Here is a 16935-nt window from a genome sequence, read left to right on the forward strand (position 1 = left end):
TGAATTTATTATAGCTCAAATCCCTGATGCACAGTTTGCAGCTGCAAGAACATTCCCATTCTATCAAAATGTTTTCCTGATTAACTCTCATCCACTGACCTTGAGCAAAACTTGCTTTGCTGTATATGTATATATATGTATAACTGAGTTTTATGAAGTTGCACAGTAACTTGTATTCATGTATTCCTTGCAAGCAGACAGGGAAAAACCCCGCTATGAACATGTGAACTGCTTCTACTTTGCCAGAACCACAAACCTAGATAAGGCCTAGTTAAACACTCCACACAAATAATACCATCTCCATCAGGCTTCTCACATTTCCCTTGGTACAGCTTCTGTGTTAAGAAAAGCTACACAGATTTCCTCATATGAACACCAGGGCTACTATTGCCTTCTAGAGAAAATACACTAAGTAGTCTTGACCATTTTAAGCCAGGCAACAAAATCTCTTCATAATGTTAAGAATTCTTTTGTTAATTCTCATGGTCTGACAGACCTCTTGCTTTTCCCCCACAGTATTAGCTGAATGCAGTGCCTCCTTCTCATTTTTCTAAGCTAATATGTAGTGCTATAATATGATGTTCATCAGACACCTGAGAGGAAGGTAAACTTGTCTGTGTGCCACATCGTAAGTTATGTGATTGCATGAAAACCAAAACAAAGTAGAAAATTATCTTCAGTGTAGTTAGCCAGGGATTCTTGGCAGAGTTCCTGTGTCTTCAATCCAGGGTACATCACTGAGATTTTAGTGCAACTTTATAGAGACACCGGCTGCTTTTTAAGGAGAAAGTGAATAGCAAGAGAAATAGAACAAATAAAAGGGCAGGCTCTGGGGTTGGAAGCACAGGGAGAAATTTGCTTGGTCTGTAAGAACAGTGAAAGCTTCAGAAGTTGGTTGATCAATGAACAAGCAAACTTCTTACTAAAAGCCCAAAAATAACCTTGGAAAAGAACATGCAGACAGTCTGTGCATTTTCTTTTAAAAAATGCACTGTAATCAGGCTCAGTGAAGAAAAATCCCCTAGGAGACAAGGCTGGAGCAAAGCCTGCAGCAAAGCCTTCAGGGGAAAGAGTTGACCTTCAGCTACCAGCCTAAGCCAGAGGACCCACTGGCACAGTATTTCTAGTCTCCTTGCTCCTACCAGAGTCCCAGTCTCCCTTCCTTTCTCTGAAAGACTTGGCTGCATAATCCTAAGGGGAATGAAGCTCTGGCAAAATACCCAAAGATTTTCCTCATGCAGACACTGCAGTGCAGTAATTTAGGAATTCACTGTGATATTAACGATTACATTAGCAGTGATATCAGCAATATTAGTCTAAAGGCAGACAAATGACACAGTCTTCTGTGGGTCATATCTATGTCAGAGACCTTTTAAGTTTAGGAATATTTTTCAGTTTTAAGTACAAATACTTGGAAAGTGTTATGCTGTTAACATCTACAGTGAGAGCACCTAGTTTAGGCTAAATTTAAACCAGGGATAAAGGTCTTTTAAAAAGGTGTAAAGTTCTTATTACTGCACAATGTTTTAGTTTTACAACATATGTAAAACATAGTTTTACAACAGAATATGACGGCAGTTCATCATAGGAGAGATTAGACAAAAATCGAGAGGACAAATCCAGCTGTGGAAGCAATATTATTTTTAAAATGTATAGATAATTTACATAATGAATAATATGAGGACTGGTTTTGTCCTTACTCACAAGAAACATACCAGGATGAGAACACAGAAGTGAATCATGCCTTGATTCTCTTCTTGAAAGTTCTTTTGTTTCCCTTACCAGCCTCCTCAGATCTAGGAGATCTTATCTGACATCATAAATAGTAAAGGTCTGGCATGACACTCTGCGGTCTTAAAAGCCACAGTTCCAAAATGCCAGACAAGCATGAGATATGGCTGAGGGGAAACGTCTTTCTTTGTAAGGTAGAAAAAGAGCTCTGAATATCCTGATATCCACATATCCTGTCTCACTTTACTTAGGTTTAGAAACATATAGCAATGCTATCTTTCATCACAGAATAGGCAGCATATTAATAAAAGGAAAATCCACCTTGTATTTGGTCAAACTATATGAAGTCTGATGGGAACTGGCTTAGTACCAGTCCTAGGCATGAACATGAGCAATATCCTCTAAAGTTGACTGACTCAAAGACAGTCTTCCTGGGGGTGGAGGGGTGTTAAGTGTTTTAAGCAAATTTTCATACGCTTACAACATTCAAATTATTTTTGATCATACCTAGGAATGGCAGTAATATACAACCACAAATCTGTTCTCCTCAGCTTTTAATTGTCATTCTAGATGACCAGAATGGCTGAAACACACGACCACCTGTTTTAGTCTCTGCTACTCTTTCTTCTATGCTGACAGGCTCAACACTGCTTCAGCCCATCACTGCTTGGGTCTGACAAAGGTCACAGAAGCTGCAAATTTGGCGGAAAATGGATATTACCTCTGAGGGTCAGAATCAAAGTACATTAATTTTATTGAGTTCCATTAATGCTTCTGTAAAAGCCATGCTTTCTCATTGCCATTTCTGTGAAAGCAAAGGATTTGTACATGACTGAACTGATTCTGAAGATTTTTCCAGTTTACTCCTGAACACCTAGGCCTAAAAGACCTGACACAGCACTAAAATATGCAGCAAGAGATGAGTTACTGTCTGTTCTTCACCACTGCTCCTAAAAAATGTACTGTTCGACTTGGTCTTAAAGTCAGAGCAAGAAGCCCCTTCAGATTTTTGAATGAAAGTCTGCAGTGAAAAAGCTCTATCCAAAAAGAAATTATTTCATGTCTCGTATAGTTGTCAAATATTGTTGCACTGAAAGAAGGAATAGTACTCTCTTTGGGACAGAATGTAACTATTCAAAGAGAAATTCCTTCACTTTCTAGGTCACCTTTCTACCAAGTAGCTCCCCTTCACTAGCCATTCATGTCCGCCTTTTGTATCAGATCTCGCATGACTCCCATGTTTCAAGTAGCATCTCATTGCACAAGGGGTATATGTCATGACTGAAGGTACTGAAGTTCGACCCTTTGTGTCACTACCTGGCAGCATCAGTGAGCTGCCCAAGCTATGGAGTATGAGGTTCCACTCATTTTCTCACGTGATTTTAAATAGAATTAGCCAGAAAAAATCCTACTTTTCCTCTATCCTTTTTGTGGGTCATTAGATGAAAAACTCTTCAGGACATGTGTTAACTCCTAGCTAGAGTCTGATGCAGGACCCTGTGTAACAGTGGTCCCATTTTACCTGAGGCAACCCTATTTATAACAGCAATACTGAACAAACACTATCAGTAATAATTTCTTGTTGAGTAAGAAAAAAAGGAGCGAGAAAAAGAAAAAATGAACACACTTAAATACGTAACTAAAATTGCTGAAATTTGTGCTCTAGTCCTTCATATTTTTAAGAACACTGCCATCTACTGAGGGACTGAGAGGCTTTCTCACAGAGCTCAGCCCTAGAGCTGACCGCAATAGATTGCTGATGACACACTCCCATCCAATTAACTGTTCTACTTGCTTTTCAGAAGTTAATTACCGTAATCAACAAAATTTCGCTAGCTGATGACTTGGTTCTGCTACACAGAGTTGGGATGTGCCAACAGTTAGTTGCACTCCCGCTTCCATAGCTCTGGATGAATAATCTGGTTTTATTTCAACCCCTCCATATGTACTTAAACTGTATTCAAGTATTTTAGTCCAGATAGCAGATACAATATAGGCAATGTGCCTGTTCAGAGTACAGGTGTGTATGGAAGGTTTGACAAAGCAAAGCAGATTCTAAGCTGCACTGAAGATTTATGGATCATTAGGCCTAAAGAACCAGACTGTTCTGGTCACTAGGTCTATTAGCAATATTTTAAACAATTTTCAAAGGACTTCTACACGTGTACCTTTGCAATAAGTATTCTGGGACCAAGACCCATGCCCTACATCAGACAGGTATAGAAAGACTTAGTCAAATTGATAGTCAAGAGCCTTTGTTATTTTTATATGCTGCCCAGGGAAGTGGTTGATTCACCGTCACTGGAGGTATTTAAAAGATGTGTAGATGTGGCAGTTAGGGACATGGTTTAGTGGTGGACTTGGCAGTGCTACGTTGACGGTTGGACTCTATGATCTTGAAGGTCTTTTCTAACCTAAATGATTCTGTGACTCTCTTGACCCAGTGAAATTTGTGCTGTTCCTCTTGCCAGTGTTCTAGGTAAAATTTAAGACTTCCACATCGGGAAAGAGTAAGAAATTCTTGGAAATGAAGCTACAGAAAAGTAGAAGACATTGTTTAGATGGCACTTTGATATGTTCAGGCTCACCTGAGAGTGTCCCTCTTTGTACAGCTTTGGTAACAACCTCACCATAACACAGACAGCACCTGGATGTACAATGGCACAGTCTCCCGTATCCCACCTGCAGGAAAAAGACACACAAAACATTAACAACAGCAAAGAGGGTCCAACTATGTTCCAAGGTAAAGCACTGAATCCTCCTAGCAGGAACTAGGCTCAGCATTTGAAACTTAGTGAACAATACAGATGACCTAGAACAGCTGAAACCCTCCTTAGAGTAAAAATGAAAGGACATAACCTGCTCATGAGCTTACATATCAGGGACCTGCATATTAAAAGATGTGCACTCTCCTGTTTAAACAAACTTTACCTTTTAAAATATTTGCAGTACAGATAACAGACAACAAGAAGGACCTCTCCAGTTGCATGAGGTCAAAACTAGTGTTATATTTACTATTTTCAAGTAGCTTGTAACTTTGCTTGGGCAATAATTTCAGTACTTTCAAGCCAAACCAGCAAAATTAGTAAAAGAAAGTTAAATATCTGTGCTTCCCCACCAGTTTTCATTTTCACACATATCAACTTTGTATATTCAGGCACAGGAAGGAACCAAGGCATCAGTTACCACAGAGATCTGCTTATGCCATGATAAAGACTAGAAGTCATATATATATATCAAAGATGAAGCCTTAGCATAGCAGTAACTCTAGTTTAGACACTGCAGGCTTATAATATTCAAAGGATCATCAGCATTTCTGGGTGCACCTCTGAACAGGAGTTGTGATGTGCATTGTCCATAACATCTGTCCCAAATAGATCTTGTGAGAAAAGCAAAGACAACATTTCATGGCCATAATTAGACTGAGAACATAAAGCACAATATGCTTTATGGACTGTATAAAACAAAGAGTACAAGTAAAAGAGTAAGGATTAAAAAAAAACAAAAAACAAAACCAAAAACACTTTTACAAGGGACCTAAAGGAGGGTAAAAAGGCTATAATACGTTAGGTACTTCAGTAAGGCTCATCTGATACATCAGAGCAGCGAGTAATGTGTACCACGCTGCCACACAGTGACCAATAATTCTTACTGCACCCTGAAGAAAGATCCTTTCAAAGAAATTGCTCCTTTACAATATTTTCTGTATAATGAACCAAAGTCATATCTGATATAAATACTTACTTCAGTAGTGGCTTCAGTGTGGACACATACACCCCTATACATGACATGAATGTGGGTGAGTTTTTAAGTGTCAAACAAGAAAAAAGTACACACTGAGAATACACTCTATGCCCATCTCCCCCCAAAACCCCTAACCACCTTTAAAGTGAAAAACCCGGGCTCACTAGAATCAACAGGTTTAAAATTGTGGCCAGAAAGCTGCATGGCAGAACAGGACCTGGGCATGCTGGTTGATGGCTGGCTGAACATCTGAGCCAGCAGTGTGCCCAGGTGGCCAAGGAGGCCAATAGCATCCTGGTTTGCACCCAAAACAGTGTGGGCAGCAGTGCTAGTGAAGTGATTGTTCCCCTGTACTGGGCACTGGTGAGGCTGCACGTCAAATACTGTGTTCAGTTTTGGGCCCCTCACTTCAAGAAGACATGAGGTGCTGGAGCGTGTCCAGAGAAGGGCAACGAAGCTGGTGAAAGGTCTGGGGCACAGGTCTGATGAGGAGCAGCTGAGGGAACTGGGGCTGTTTAGTCTGGAGTAAAAGATGCTCGGGGGACCTTATCACTCCCTATGACTGCCTGAAAGGAGGCTGTAGGGAGGCGGAGTGTAGGTTTCTTCTGCCAGATAACAAGTGACAGGGCAAGGGGAAATGGCCTCAAGTTGTGCCAGGGGAGATTTAGATTGGATATTAGGAATTTTTTTTCCACTGAAAGTATGGTCAAACATCAGAACAGACTTCCCAAGGAGGTGGTAGAATCACCATCCCTAGAAATATTTAATACACAGATAGATGTGATGCTTAGGGGCATGGTTAGTGGTAGACTTGGCGCTGCTGCGTTAACGGTTGGACTTTATTCTCTCAGAGGTCTTTTCCAACCTAAACAATTCTATGATTCTATGAAACTTCAGTCTGTTTTCATGCTGCAAAAGTGCTCCTCAGAGCAAGTTCATTTTTAGCCTAAGCCACTGTATTCAATTAACTTCCCAAACTTTCAATTCAATTAAAACTTCCATCTCTAGCACTGTAAAAATACATCACCAAGCAGTGTGTCCAGTTCTCTTAACACACAGCAGTCTTCCTAGACTGAAGAAATATCATTATCTCTTGTCCTAGTTTCAGGTGGGATAGAGCTGACTTTCTTAGTGGCTGGTGCAGTGCTGTATTTTGGATTTGACAAATATACTGAAAATTGACAATATACTGATGGTTTTAGTTGTTGCTGGGTAATGTTTATACTAAGTCAAGGACTTTTCAGTTTCTCAGGCCCTGCCCGCAAGAAGGCTGGAGTGGCACAAGAAATGGGAAGGGGACACAGCCAGCACAGCTGACCCGAATTAGCCAAAGGGATATTCCATACCACTGAACATTATGCTGAGTATGTAAGTTGGGGCGAGGAGGAGAAAGGGGGTTGACAGTTGGAATGATGGCATTTGTCTTTCCAAGTAATTTATGCGTTATGAAACCCTGCTTTCCTGGAGATGGCTGAACACCTGCCATTGACCATTGAGAAGTGGTCAATGAATTCCTTGTTTTGCTTTGCTTATATGCTCAGCTTTTGCTTTACCTATTAAATTGTCTTTGTGTCAACCCATGAGTTTGCTCACTTTTACTCCTCTGATTCTCTCCAACACAAGGGGACTGAATGAGTGCTATGTGGTGCTTGGTTGTTGGCTCGAGTTAAACCACAACACTTGAACATCCAAAAAAAATTTCTCATATAGAGACTTTATAACCCATACAATGTGTAGTAGAAGTAAAATATGAACTAACAAAATGCAAGTATCAGAAGACAATAATATAAAGTGATCCTTTAAAAAACAAATAAAATCATTAAGTTCTTAAGACATTGCCATAACTATAAGGAGACGTCTTCATATTTTAGAGCACTGCCTGACAGGTTTAGTACTCTCCAGGACTGTTAAAAAGGAAGGAAAAAGAAGGAAAAATCCAGAGTCCCTGACCAGCACTGAACTACACTTCAACTTTCCTGCTAGCACTGCACACTCACTCCCCTTTAAGAATATTATGTAAGTCTGATCTGCAGCCTCCTTTGTTTTCCATGAGGCTCTCATTTCCTAGCTTGTCTTAGTACAAAAGCTGTCTCCATGCACCATCTCTCACACTCCTGCCTCAAGGCTAACCGGTCAGCCCCATGATTCCAATTCATCTACCCTACCAGTATAATGGTGTGAATCCTAAATTTGCTCTGCACTGGCTGCTACTTAAAAATAAGACAAAGATGGTCTGGGAACAAAATGAGATGCCACAAAGAACCTGAAGAGCCATTACAGCAGTAAGTCTGGGAACAGCAGCTGCAGCAGCCATTCTGCTACGGGGTGTATGAAGAGGGGCTTCCCTCCCAAAGAGAGATCAGCCTCAGTTAACACAGCTTGCAAAAGCTATCACTAATCAACAGGAGCAAAAGGGAGAACAGAGACTCCATCTGTCACAGAAGGTGTTTCAAACATTAATACAGAAGCAGGAACACGGAGGGTTGTTTTGCAGACAGGAATGGAAGGGTCAATTCCCTGTGGCTTGCAGTATCACTGACCACAGGACAGCATAAGGGGCTAAAGTATTACCCAGTTAAAATACTGATTTTCCTGTGTCTTAGTCACAGGCTCCTGTAGAATCACCTTCTTTCGCTCTCTTCAAGGATGTTAATTACATGTTGCAGGATTGGGCATCACAGGCCACCTACACTGACTGCACTCAAGTTCCTCCTTTCAAGTTGCACAGCACCAGGCTAAAGCCTTCCTCAGGAGGAAGTGTGAGCATGGAGTACAGTTAAGAGGAAGCTGCATCAGGGGAACCACAGGCTTGCAGGAACTCTGGGAACTTCATTTCTTATTTTTATTTTCAGAAAATTTGCTGCTGGAAAAGGCTGTGTGGCCTGAAGATTGACAGCTTGCCCGTACATGTTTTTCTCCTGTGTTTGCCTACACTTGTCCTGGACACGCTCCAGCCACATCTAGCTAATCTGGCTTCCTTTTGTGCCTTCACAACCAGAGCCAAAGCCAAACTGTTCCAAACCAGACACTGTGAACTGAATGGATCCTAATTTACATGATTAATTTCTCCACAAGTGGTACTCATTCAGTTACCACACAGCCTCACAGCTCAGCCGGCAAAACAACACAAGGATCTTTCTGATTACAGCCAGTTGATTCCTGGTGTAGGCTTTCCTTCCTGCAAAGGATATGTATTTTGATATAATCTTTCATTATATGAGGCAGGCAGCATTAATATTCCTCTTCCAATTTTCTCTGATTCAGCTGTATGAGTAAATGAGTGAGAGTGTGTGTCTGTACATGTGTGCTTTGAGACACAAGCATGGGGGAGCATTTAAAACAGTTTGTACTTTTAAGTTATCAGGAGACTGGAAACAGCTTCCCACATAATTCAGGAAGCCAAAGCTGACTGGGGCAAATGCAAGCTTCAAGTCCCAGTAACCCTTTCCTTAGACCCCGTTCCTGCTCCCACACTGCATGTGTCAGACCCTTCAGCACAAACTCTGCAACTTGGGGTTGTGTGTCCCACTGCTCACATGAACACTTAATACCTAAATGTTTACCATCATTTACCTTCCGAAAAGAGGTGATTTCTGTTGTCTGGAAGTTGAGACTGTGGCATGGATTTGTTTGTCCTAGGCAAGTTATGTCATAACTTACCTCAGTTTACTACCATATAAAATGCAGATACTAGTCTTACTGTTACATTTCCTGCAGTAAATAAAAACTTACTTCTCTTCAGAGTTTCCCCATAGCCTACAGGCAGAGGCAGGTAATTTGCTGCCTCGTCTTTTGAAAGCAACAGGATGCCCTTCTTGAGCCTGGGGTTCATCCTGATCATCTCTTGATGCCTCTCCCATCTCTGGCTTTCTCTCCTTGAAGTAGCTCTCCAGGTGGAGTGTTCCTTTGACCATGTGATCAAGAAAATTCAGAATCCATATGCAGTTCTTTAGCCACACTGGGAAAGGTTCTGAAGAGCAGAAAGCTGCATCCAAGAACTCTGCAAACGTCCTTGTCTTCTCAAGGCTCAGAGGGATTTGCCTTTCCCCTTGTGTCCAGAAGCATCCAAGTGACCCAAGATCCTCTGCCATCTTTTCAAAGAGACCATTCCTCTGGAAGAAGTTGCTGTTGACAGGATCCAGGTGCAGGGCTGCTGCTATCCCCTGAAGCGTGTAGAAAACGAGCTCCAATATGCAATTCTGACCAACTGCTGTCCACAGTCCAGAGGGAGGGTCCTGCAATGCACCTTCCATGTCTGAGAGAAGGGACAGGAGTCCATTGAATCCACTACAGGTTCTGAAAGCTGAATGACTCTTGGGATTCTCCAGTATCCTCAGGAGTGACTACAAACATTAGGAAGAAAGGAGACAAAAGCAGTACTTAAATCAAGGGACAAAGAAGCTTTAGAATATTTTAAAATTCCAAGCTTGTACCAAAATTCTTTCACTGAAATTTCACTCTTTGAAGAACAAAAAAAAAGAAAAAAAAGAAGTTGGTCAAAGTAAAGGTCACCACTGCACAATTTTTCTCTTTCTCCCTTTTCCCGTATAGCCAATGACTCAATCAAAATTTGAATGCACCCTCAGGAGCAACCCATGGAGTCAGCCTGACTGGTATAGAATAGTGCTTACAGGAATAAACAAAGAAATCAAATTTCCTGCATCACATATCCGAGTGAGTTTGGCCAGAGGTAGTTTCAGATCTCTGGCTATTCTTTCATCAGTCTTCTCAGACTCTCTCAAGAAATCTGCCTTTGCCTTAAATGAAAGCAGAGATTCCATTGTAAATAACCTTATACAGAAACTGACAAGGTGGCACAGCTCTCTATAGGCAAGTCTTCCTACAGCCCTGAATACACATGGGAAGGCACACTGGACTTTTGCTCACATGACTGTGCAAACCCTTTCCAAAAAAGCAGTGACACAGGATAGCCCAAAGAATACCAAGCAGCAGGCTTTTGTCATTAAGGCAGGCAATAATAATTCCCTTTCTCAGCAGATGTTGTTTTAAAGTTTGCATAACACTTTGGAGGGGAAAAGCCATAAAGAGTCAGATTGCTAAATGATTAGGTCATTAGATTGTTGCTTGAAGCAGGTTATACGTGAATGCACCCTGACAATACTGTGCATGCATAAAAACTAACCTATACCACTTGTAAATTTTGAATGCTATGGGCTTGCTATTTTAAAACAAATCTAGAACAGTTATTAAGAGTTGTAGTATTAGAAGTAAAATTAGTGAGAAAAAAAAGAGCTGGCAAGGAAACAGTCTACAGTATTTGAATGTAATCCATCCCAGGTTTTCGGGTTATTGCACAATTAATTCTGAAAATATGACGCTCTTTCAGGCACCAGGGATCTTTCACATTTGAGGCAGTACCTTTATCTGCAAGCCAACGTTGGAAAGCACTGTTTTTACATATAAAGTTTTCCAATAGACATCCAATGAAAGAGCTTCACTTCACAGCCTGCTGAAGAAGAATGGTTTCTTAACATATATGTCTCCCTGTAACAGGATCCAGGACTATGAGAAAGGGTTGGCAGAACTGGAGGGGGAGGGGGAAGGGGAACTCTATTACTGTCATTCAATTTTGTATGATAATGTATCAAACCAGGCAGAGACTTCTGAACAGGGATCAAATTTAATAACTCAGAGCTGAAGTTATCAGGACGGCTTTAACACATTTCAAAGAAGGTCAACAGTAACTACATTTCCTTCAGTTCTAACTCAGTTAGAATTTAATCGCCTGTGACTTAGTATTCCTCTGTCTTGAATCTATAAAACTGATGTCTGCTGAAAACCCCCTAATTCAGTTATCATTAACAGAATTTATTTCACATTCCATTATTTGTTATTCCTCATAATTGTCCGTGTGCCACACTGGAATATGGCAGTGTTAATTGCATTTGGGCGCAGGCTTTAACAGATAAATATATATTAGCAAATCAATCTGAATTTGTGTGTAACACAATCACAGTCCCAATGGATGTAGATAATAAATTCATTTGCCTACATTATGCTTTAATACAGTTACATCTGTCAAAATTAGACACCAAAGCTGCATTTATTTTCATATTAGTTTGGACACTATATTCAACTTTTCCTGCAAACACTGTTAAAGTTTACTGTTTCAAATCAAACTATAAACTTTTTCAAGGTTTTGTTTTTTTAAAGTAGCATGGTTTTTTTAATCACAGAATCAGGTGCTATATTGTGCTGAAAGCTCAATTCAGTTCACGCTTTGTCGAGAATGTAGAATGAAACTTTAAATCAGTGCTTACAACACTGCTGCTTTTCAGTTTGATGCCTATGATCTAAACCAAAATAAAACACATTGCTTCCACTGCTTCATTACTTATGGATCAAGCCCTCTATAAACACAACAGAGGCTATGAATAACGCTGATTTCTTCCTCCAAACATTCACAAGACTACTCCTTTTCGTTATTTCACATCTCTTTTTCTATTACATTGGTGCATATGAGAGATGACAAAATTAAGGACAGCAAAGTTTCAGCCTCAAACTCACCAGAATCAAGCTGTTCATCTCATACCTACCCTCCCTCTTCCAGTCTTCCTCCTTTACCTCTTCTCACATCCTCCCTCCACATCTCTTCCACTGTTATTCATGTTTGTTTCCCCTTTCTCTGTCATATTACATGTGAACTGCTCATACAACTGTGCCCTTTGCCACTTCCATTTCTCTGTCCCTCATTACTATTTAAGTCTTCAAAATACTTCACAATCTGATACTGAGTGAAGGTGTTCACCACACATACATACACTACTAAAAATCAAAGCGCCCAATTTACCAGAATCAAAAATTGGCCCATGGCTTTTTCTGTCTGCACTTCTTCGAAAAAATTCAGTGCTAGGGGTGAGATTAAGAGCCATTTGCCAAAAGCCAAGCAGTTTTCTTGAAAACAACAACCAAGAGAGAAGCCACATAAATTACCTTCAGCAAGTCCAGTTTCAGATGTAGTTCCCCTTGAGTAGAAGAACAGAGGGCCCCTACAATAATGCTCATATATTCTTCATAGTTGATGACTGATAGCTGCTCCAAGATGCTGAGAGTAGCACTTCTGTAGCACTCATCATCCAAAAATATCTTGATATATGGCACCATTCCATAGTCCTTCAGAACAACTGGGGACAAATACAGTACCATATAACAAATGTTATATAACAGTTGTAGTACCTGCAGATAGATTTTCGGTTTTGGAGTAATATTTTGAGTAATAGTACAGCAGGAGAAGCAAGAAGAAGAGCTGGTTAAGCTAAAGATGACACAAACTGAATGGCATAGGAACAACTAGAACTAAAATGATTGGATGACCATGGTTTCTAATCATCATAGGCGACAGTTTCCCAATACAGTAATGAATTAAAAGGAAAAGATGCCTTATGAGTATCGAGGTTAAACATCTCCTTAGTTTATGAAGGGGACTGCTTAATAGTTTGTGACAATAATTTGCACCATGTAAGATGCTGCAAACATGATGATTCCAGGATTCATGAGCAAATTAAGTGAGTGGATTCCACTATTCAGAAGAGTTCACTTCTGTATTACCATGTTTCACTATATTCCCTACACATACACCTCTTAGGTATGCAATACTAAATGTATGAGCGTTACTCAGCATGTGTCTGATCCTATCAAGATTTCAAATAATAGATATCACAGAAAAAAATCTGGATGAACAAACATTACCCAAAACTTGTGGACAGAGTCTTGTTTTCAAGGTAAGATTGTTTTTTTCTATGTAAACATTTCAATAGCATCCACACAGATGAGGGAAGCAGGATGGGTACTGGGATAAAGCTCATTATGCAGGATGAGAACAACTTTGCCACATTTCTTCCTGGTGTATCTGTTATCCCTACATTTCTAAATTTTCTCCTTCACTTCTCACTGAAGCACAAAAGTGGGAAAATTTGTTGGTGCTCCTTAAGAGGCATAGTGGTCACTAACTACCAAATACCATAAAGGTAAGGCAATTATATGTAATTTCTTACCAGTGTTCCTCACAGACCTCACTGTAAGGGCAGCCACCATCTTCAACATCACAGCATTTAATTCCTTCTCAGTGCCTTCTTCCACACCAGGCAGATGCATTCCAGCTGTCAGTTTATTAGAAGTTGTAATATAATTTATACAAGACATAGGTAACTGTAGCTAAAATATGTTAAACCAAAAAGCAAAACCAGTTCCCCAGCAGATCCCAGTTTTCTCTTAAATATGGCTTACAGGCTACTTGAACCCTAAAATGAGCAAAAAATTCAGACAGGGCATTGTCTTGTCATCAGGGTCTAGTCTGGGATTGGGAAAAACAGGTCTGATTCTATGCCCTGCAGCCCAGATCTTCTGCATAACCACAGGCAATATTGGCAATTGTAGTGTCTCCACTTCTCAACTGATGTGGAGTTAGTTACCTGTTTAGTGATCCTTAGTAGAAACACACACAATTAAAAAGAAAATTATGGATTATGAGCTGTGAAGTGATGAGATTTTAAGCAACAGAAGTACTCAAATGTCTAAACTAAAAGTGAAGAGCAGAAACCCCTTGCATATTCAAAGGCAAACATTTCCAAGAGTAGACAGTGTAAGGTAGGTTATTTTTAGATCTAAAAGCCTTGAAGTTTGCAGGCTAAGTTTCTGGAAACCAAAAGAGGGAAGTAATGATCACTTCACACAGTGCCTTTGCTCCAGTCCCTCTTCATCTGTGTGTCTAAATTTACAAATTACATAGCTATTCAATTACTCATTCTATAAAATCTAAATCACAGAGTGAAATGGATGCAAAGACAAAAGAAAGCACCTACACACCAGCTTCTAACCAGAAGGTACGTTTTCAAGAACCTTGGTATGTATCTTGACAAACCTTACCTAAGTACTCTTGTACAAAACTCTAGTTCTCCAGTATAAAAAATGCAAATCTAAGTATCCTTGCAGGTAATGGATATCTGCACTCTGGAACATTTTCTGCAATTCATGTCCCTTCTGCTGTTTGAAATAAATGTGTATAAATAATTTAATTGTGCTTGCTGCATCAGAAGTTATACCTAGTACTGTGAGTCCCTCCCTCCTTTACTAAATAACTATTGCACTGAAATTTAAAGACATTTCCTAATTCATACAGCACAGAAAATGTTACCATGCATCTTTCTTTAATAGCAGTTATAAACTTTTAAATATCTGAATCTATCCCCTAAGTCAGCTGTACTCCAGTTACTACACCAGGACCATCACCTTCCTGTTTTCATAATAGGAAATAAACTATATCAGATGACAATGAGTGGTAGTAATTGCACGTAATATATGGTCAAAATTCAAGAAACTGCTTTCCATTATTATTCCTCAGGATTAAGTCTTATTTTCAGAGGAACTAAGCACTGAGAAAAAAATCTTCCTCTGCTCTCAAGATGGCATCCTAGAGAACCCCAAATTAAGACCTGTTTAAAAACGTGGGCTGAATGGTACCCTCCAGAATAATTCATCATACACTGGTGAAGAATAGCCCAGAACTGTTTAGGCTAGCAAACAGAATAATCAACAGCTAAGATTTCAGAGATGACCCCCAACTTAGTATGTCATAAACTTAGGCCAGTTGGCTTGAAGACAAAACCTAGCTACTTAGTATATAAAATGTATAAATTAACTGTAGAAAGGGTTTCATTAATTCCCATTGATCTTCCTACTTCAACAGTCATTGTGAATGACACTAAGTTGTACCTGACTTCCTGAGGATCTTGGCTTGTCTCCTCAAAACAGCCAGCAGTAGGCCTAAGAGCCCAGAGTCGCGGAATATGTCACTGAATAACAGGTCCTTCTTGGTCATGCTGAGAAGGCACCGGAGAGCTGTCAAGGTGCAGAATGGCACTATGTTTTCCTTTATTAAATACTGAATCTTCTTCAAAATTTCATGGGGGACATAAGACAGGTCTAGCACTATGGACTCCACCAGTCTGAAGAACTGGACTTGGACTTGGTGTGGTTTGAAATGGATTATGTCAGTAAACTGGTTGATAGGTTGTAGTGTCCATTCCAGAAGAAAGAAGTTCACTGTATCCCAGGCCCATATGGTACTGATTGCTGCCAAGATTCTTCCACATAAGTGCTGGTCATTACTTTTCTGGAAAATGGACTGCAACACCTGAAAAGCTTGGAGGTTTTTCACTGTCATTCCTGTGGGATAAAACCAGGTAAGACCATTTTTACATCAGCGCTATTTGAGACTGCAAGCACAATAACTATAATGTTAAATCATGTCTGAAAGTGGAAATAGAAGTCACAGACATGAGGGATGTGATTGGGAGGCATGTTCTCAGCCTCGGATCAGACCCTACAGCTGACATGATCAGTTCAGTTTGAAATAGGTAAGAGTCAGACTCCTGCAGCATTAAGGTCACAGAGAAAAGATGCCATCTCATACTTCTTCCTCCATCTTAAAACACATAATGAACAGAGCTTCACTTTTCTATGACCTGCTACATAGCCACATATAAATACAAATATATATATACACACTGTACCAGAAGACCGTGTCTGTTCAAAATCAAAGTGCGGTAACTGTGGGTGTACAATATCGCCAGAAACTTTCAGTTCAGTTTTTCCACAGGTTGTAAGGCAGGTCAGCATGTCCAAGATCTCATCCAGATAGGGGTCTGCTTCATTTTGCTCCAATCCCTCACATCTAGGAACAAAACTTGGGAGAGTCACATGTTCATGCCTTAGTAAAACATTTTGGATATATCACCAGGTACTGAGCACACAGGAGCTACCCATTTTACTCCCCACTCCTCCCCAGTCTATTTTACTGTCGTTTTGCCTTATTTCTCTGACTTCTTTAACCATTTTGCAAACAGTAACTCCACACCATGGTAGCACATTCTGAATTAGAACAAAAATTTCAAACTTAAAAAGAATTTTGAGGAGTCTTCTGAAGAAAGGGAAGATAAATGTTTGAATTTAGTCCAGATAAGTGTACTTTTTAAAATTATTCATTATATCCAAAAATGCCTGTTTTGGGGAGTAAAAATTTAAATTTTATGAGAAATCAAAACATTAAACCAGACACTTCACCTTAAAAGGCAGGCATATGGTTGACAAGGTAAGAAACTTGCTGACTGAGATAAGTAACAGAAAAAACTCAGCCCTTTGGAAGGGAAAAATATATTGCCTGAGTGTGGATAGCTGGCTAGCTGAAAAAGTTCACATAGACATAGTCCAGCTGGCTGGACAAAAATGCACATCACACTCAGCTTATCTGAAGTAAAGCAAAAATACACTGTCCTTGGCTGGTTTTGTTACACAATAACAAGAAGATTGTGGTCGGTAAAGAATGTTGCAGGAGGGAACAGATAACTACAGAAGAGAAACTAGGGGTGGGCTTGGTATTTAGGCAACTAACCAATAATGAGCTTAACTTTTGTAATATGTATGAGCTAATTATAACAAGGC

At 40.0% G+C, this 16935-nt stretch overlaps 1 protein-coding gene across 7 annotated transcripts in view; it reads right to left on the minus strand.

Annotated features, from left to right (window-relative positions):
• WDFY4 (WDFY family member 4) overlaps nucleotides 1–16935 on the minus strand; it is a 144870-nt gene that overhangs the window by 108827 nt on the left and 19108 nt on the right. For 4 of the 7 annotated variants that reach the window (XM_056352638.1, XM_056352635.1, XM_056352636.1 and 1 more), the window contains 6 exons: nucleotides 16008–16180; nucleotides 15208–15660; nucleotides 13491–13595; nucleotides 12430–12620; nucleotides 9208–9818; nucleotides 4320–4413 (listed from right to left, as the gene is read on the minus strand). In XM_056352638.1, coding sequence (XP_056208613.1) covers nucleotides 4320–4413; nucleotides 9208–9818; nucleotides 12430–12620; nucleotides 13491–13595; nucleotides 15208–15660; nucleotides 16008–16180 — 1627 coding nt within the window. Of the gene's footprint in view, nucleotides 1–4319; nucleotides 4414–9207; nucleotides 9819–12429; nucleotides 12621–13490; nucleotides 13596–14361; nucleotides 14461–15207; nucleotides 15661–16007; nucleotides 16181–16935 lie in introns of those variants that run through there. The other 3 variants (XM_056352640.1, XM_056352639.1, XM_056352641.1) reach the window with 2 other exon arrangements.

This window comes from Falco biarmicus, chromosome 9 (genome assembly GCF_023638135.1).
Source record: "Falco biarmicus isolate bFalBia1 chromosome 9, bFalBia1.pri, whole genome shotgun sequence".
NCBI classification, from domain to species: Eukaryota; Metazoa; Chordata; class Aves; order Falconiformes; family Falconidae; genus Falco; species Falco biarmicus.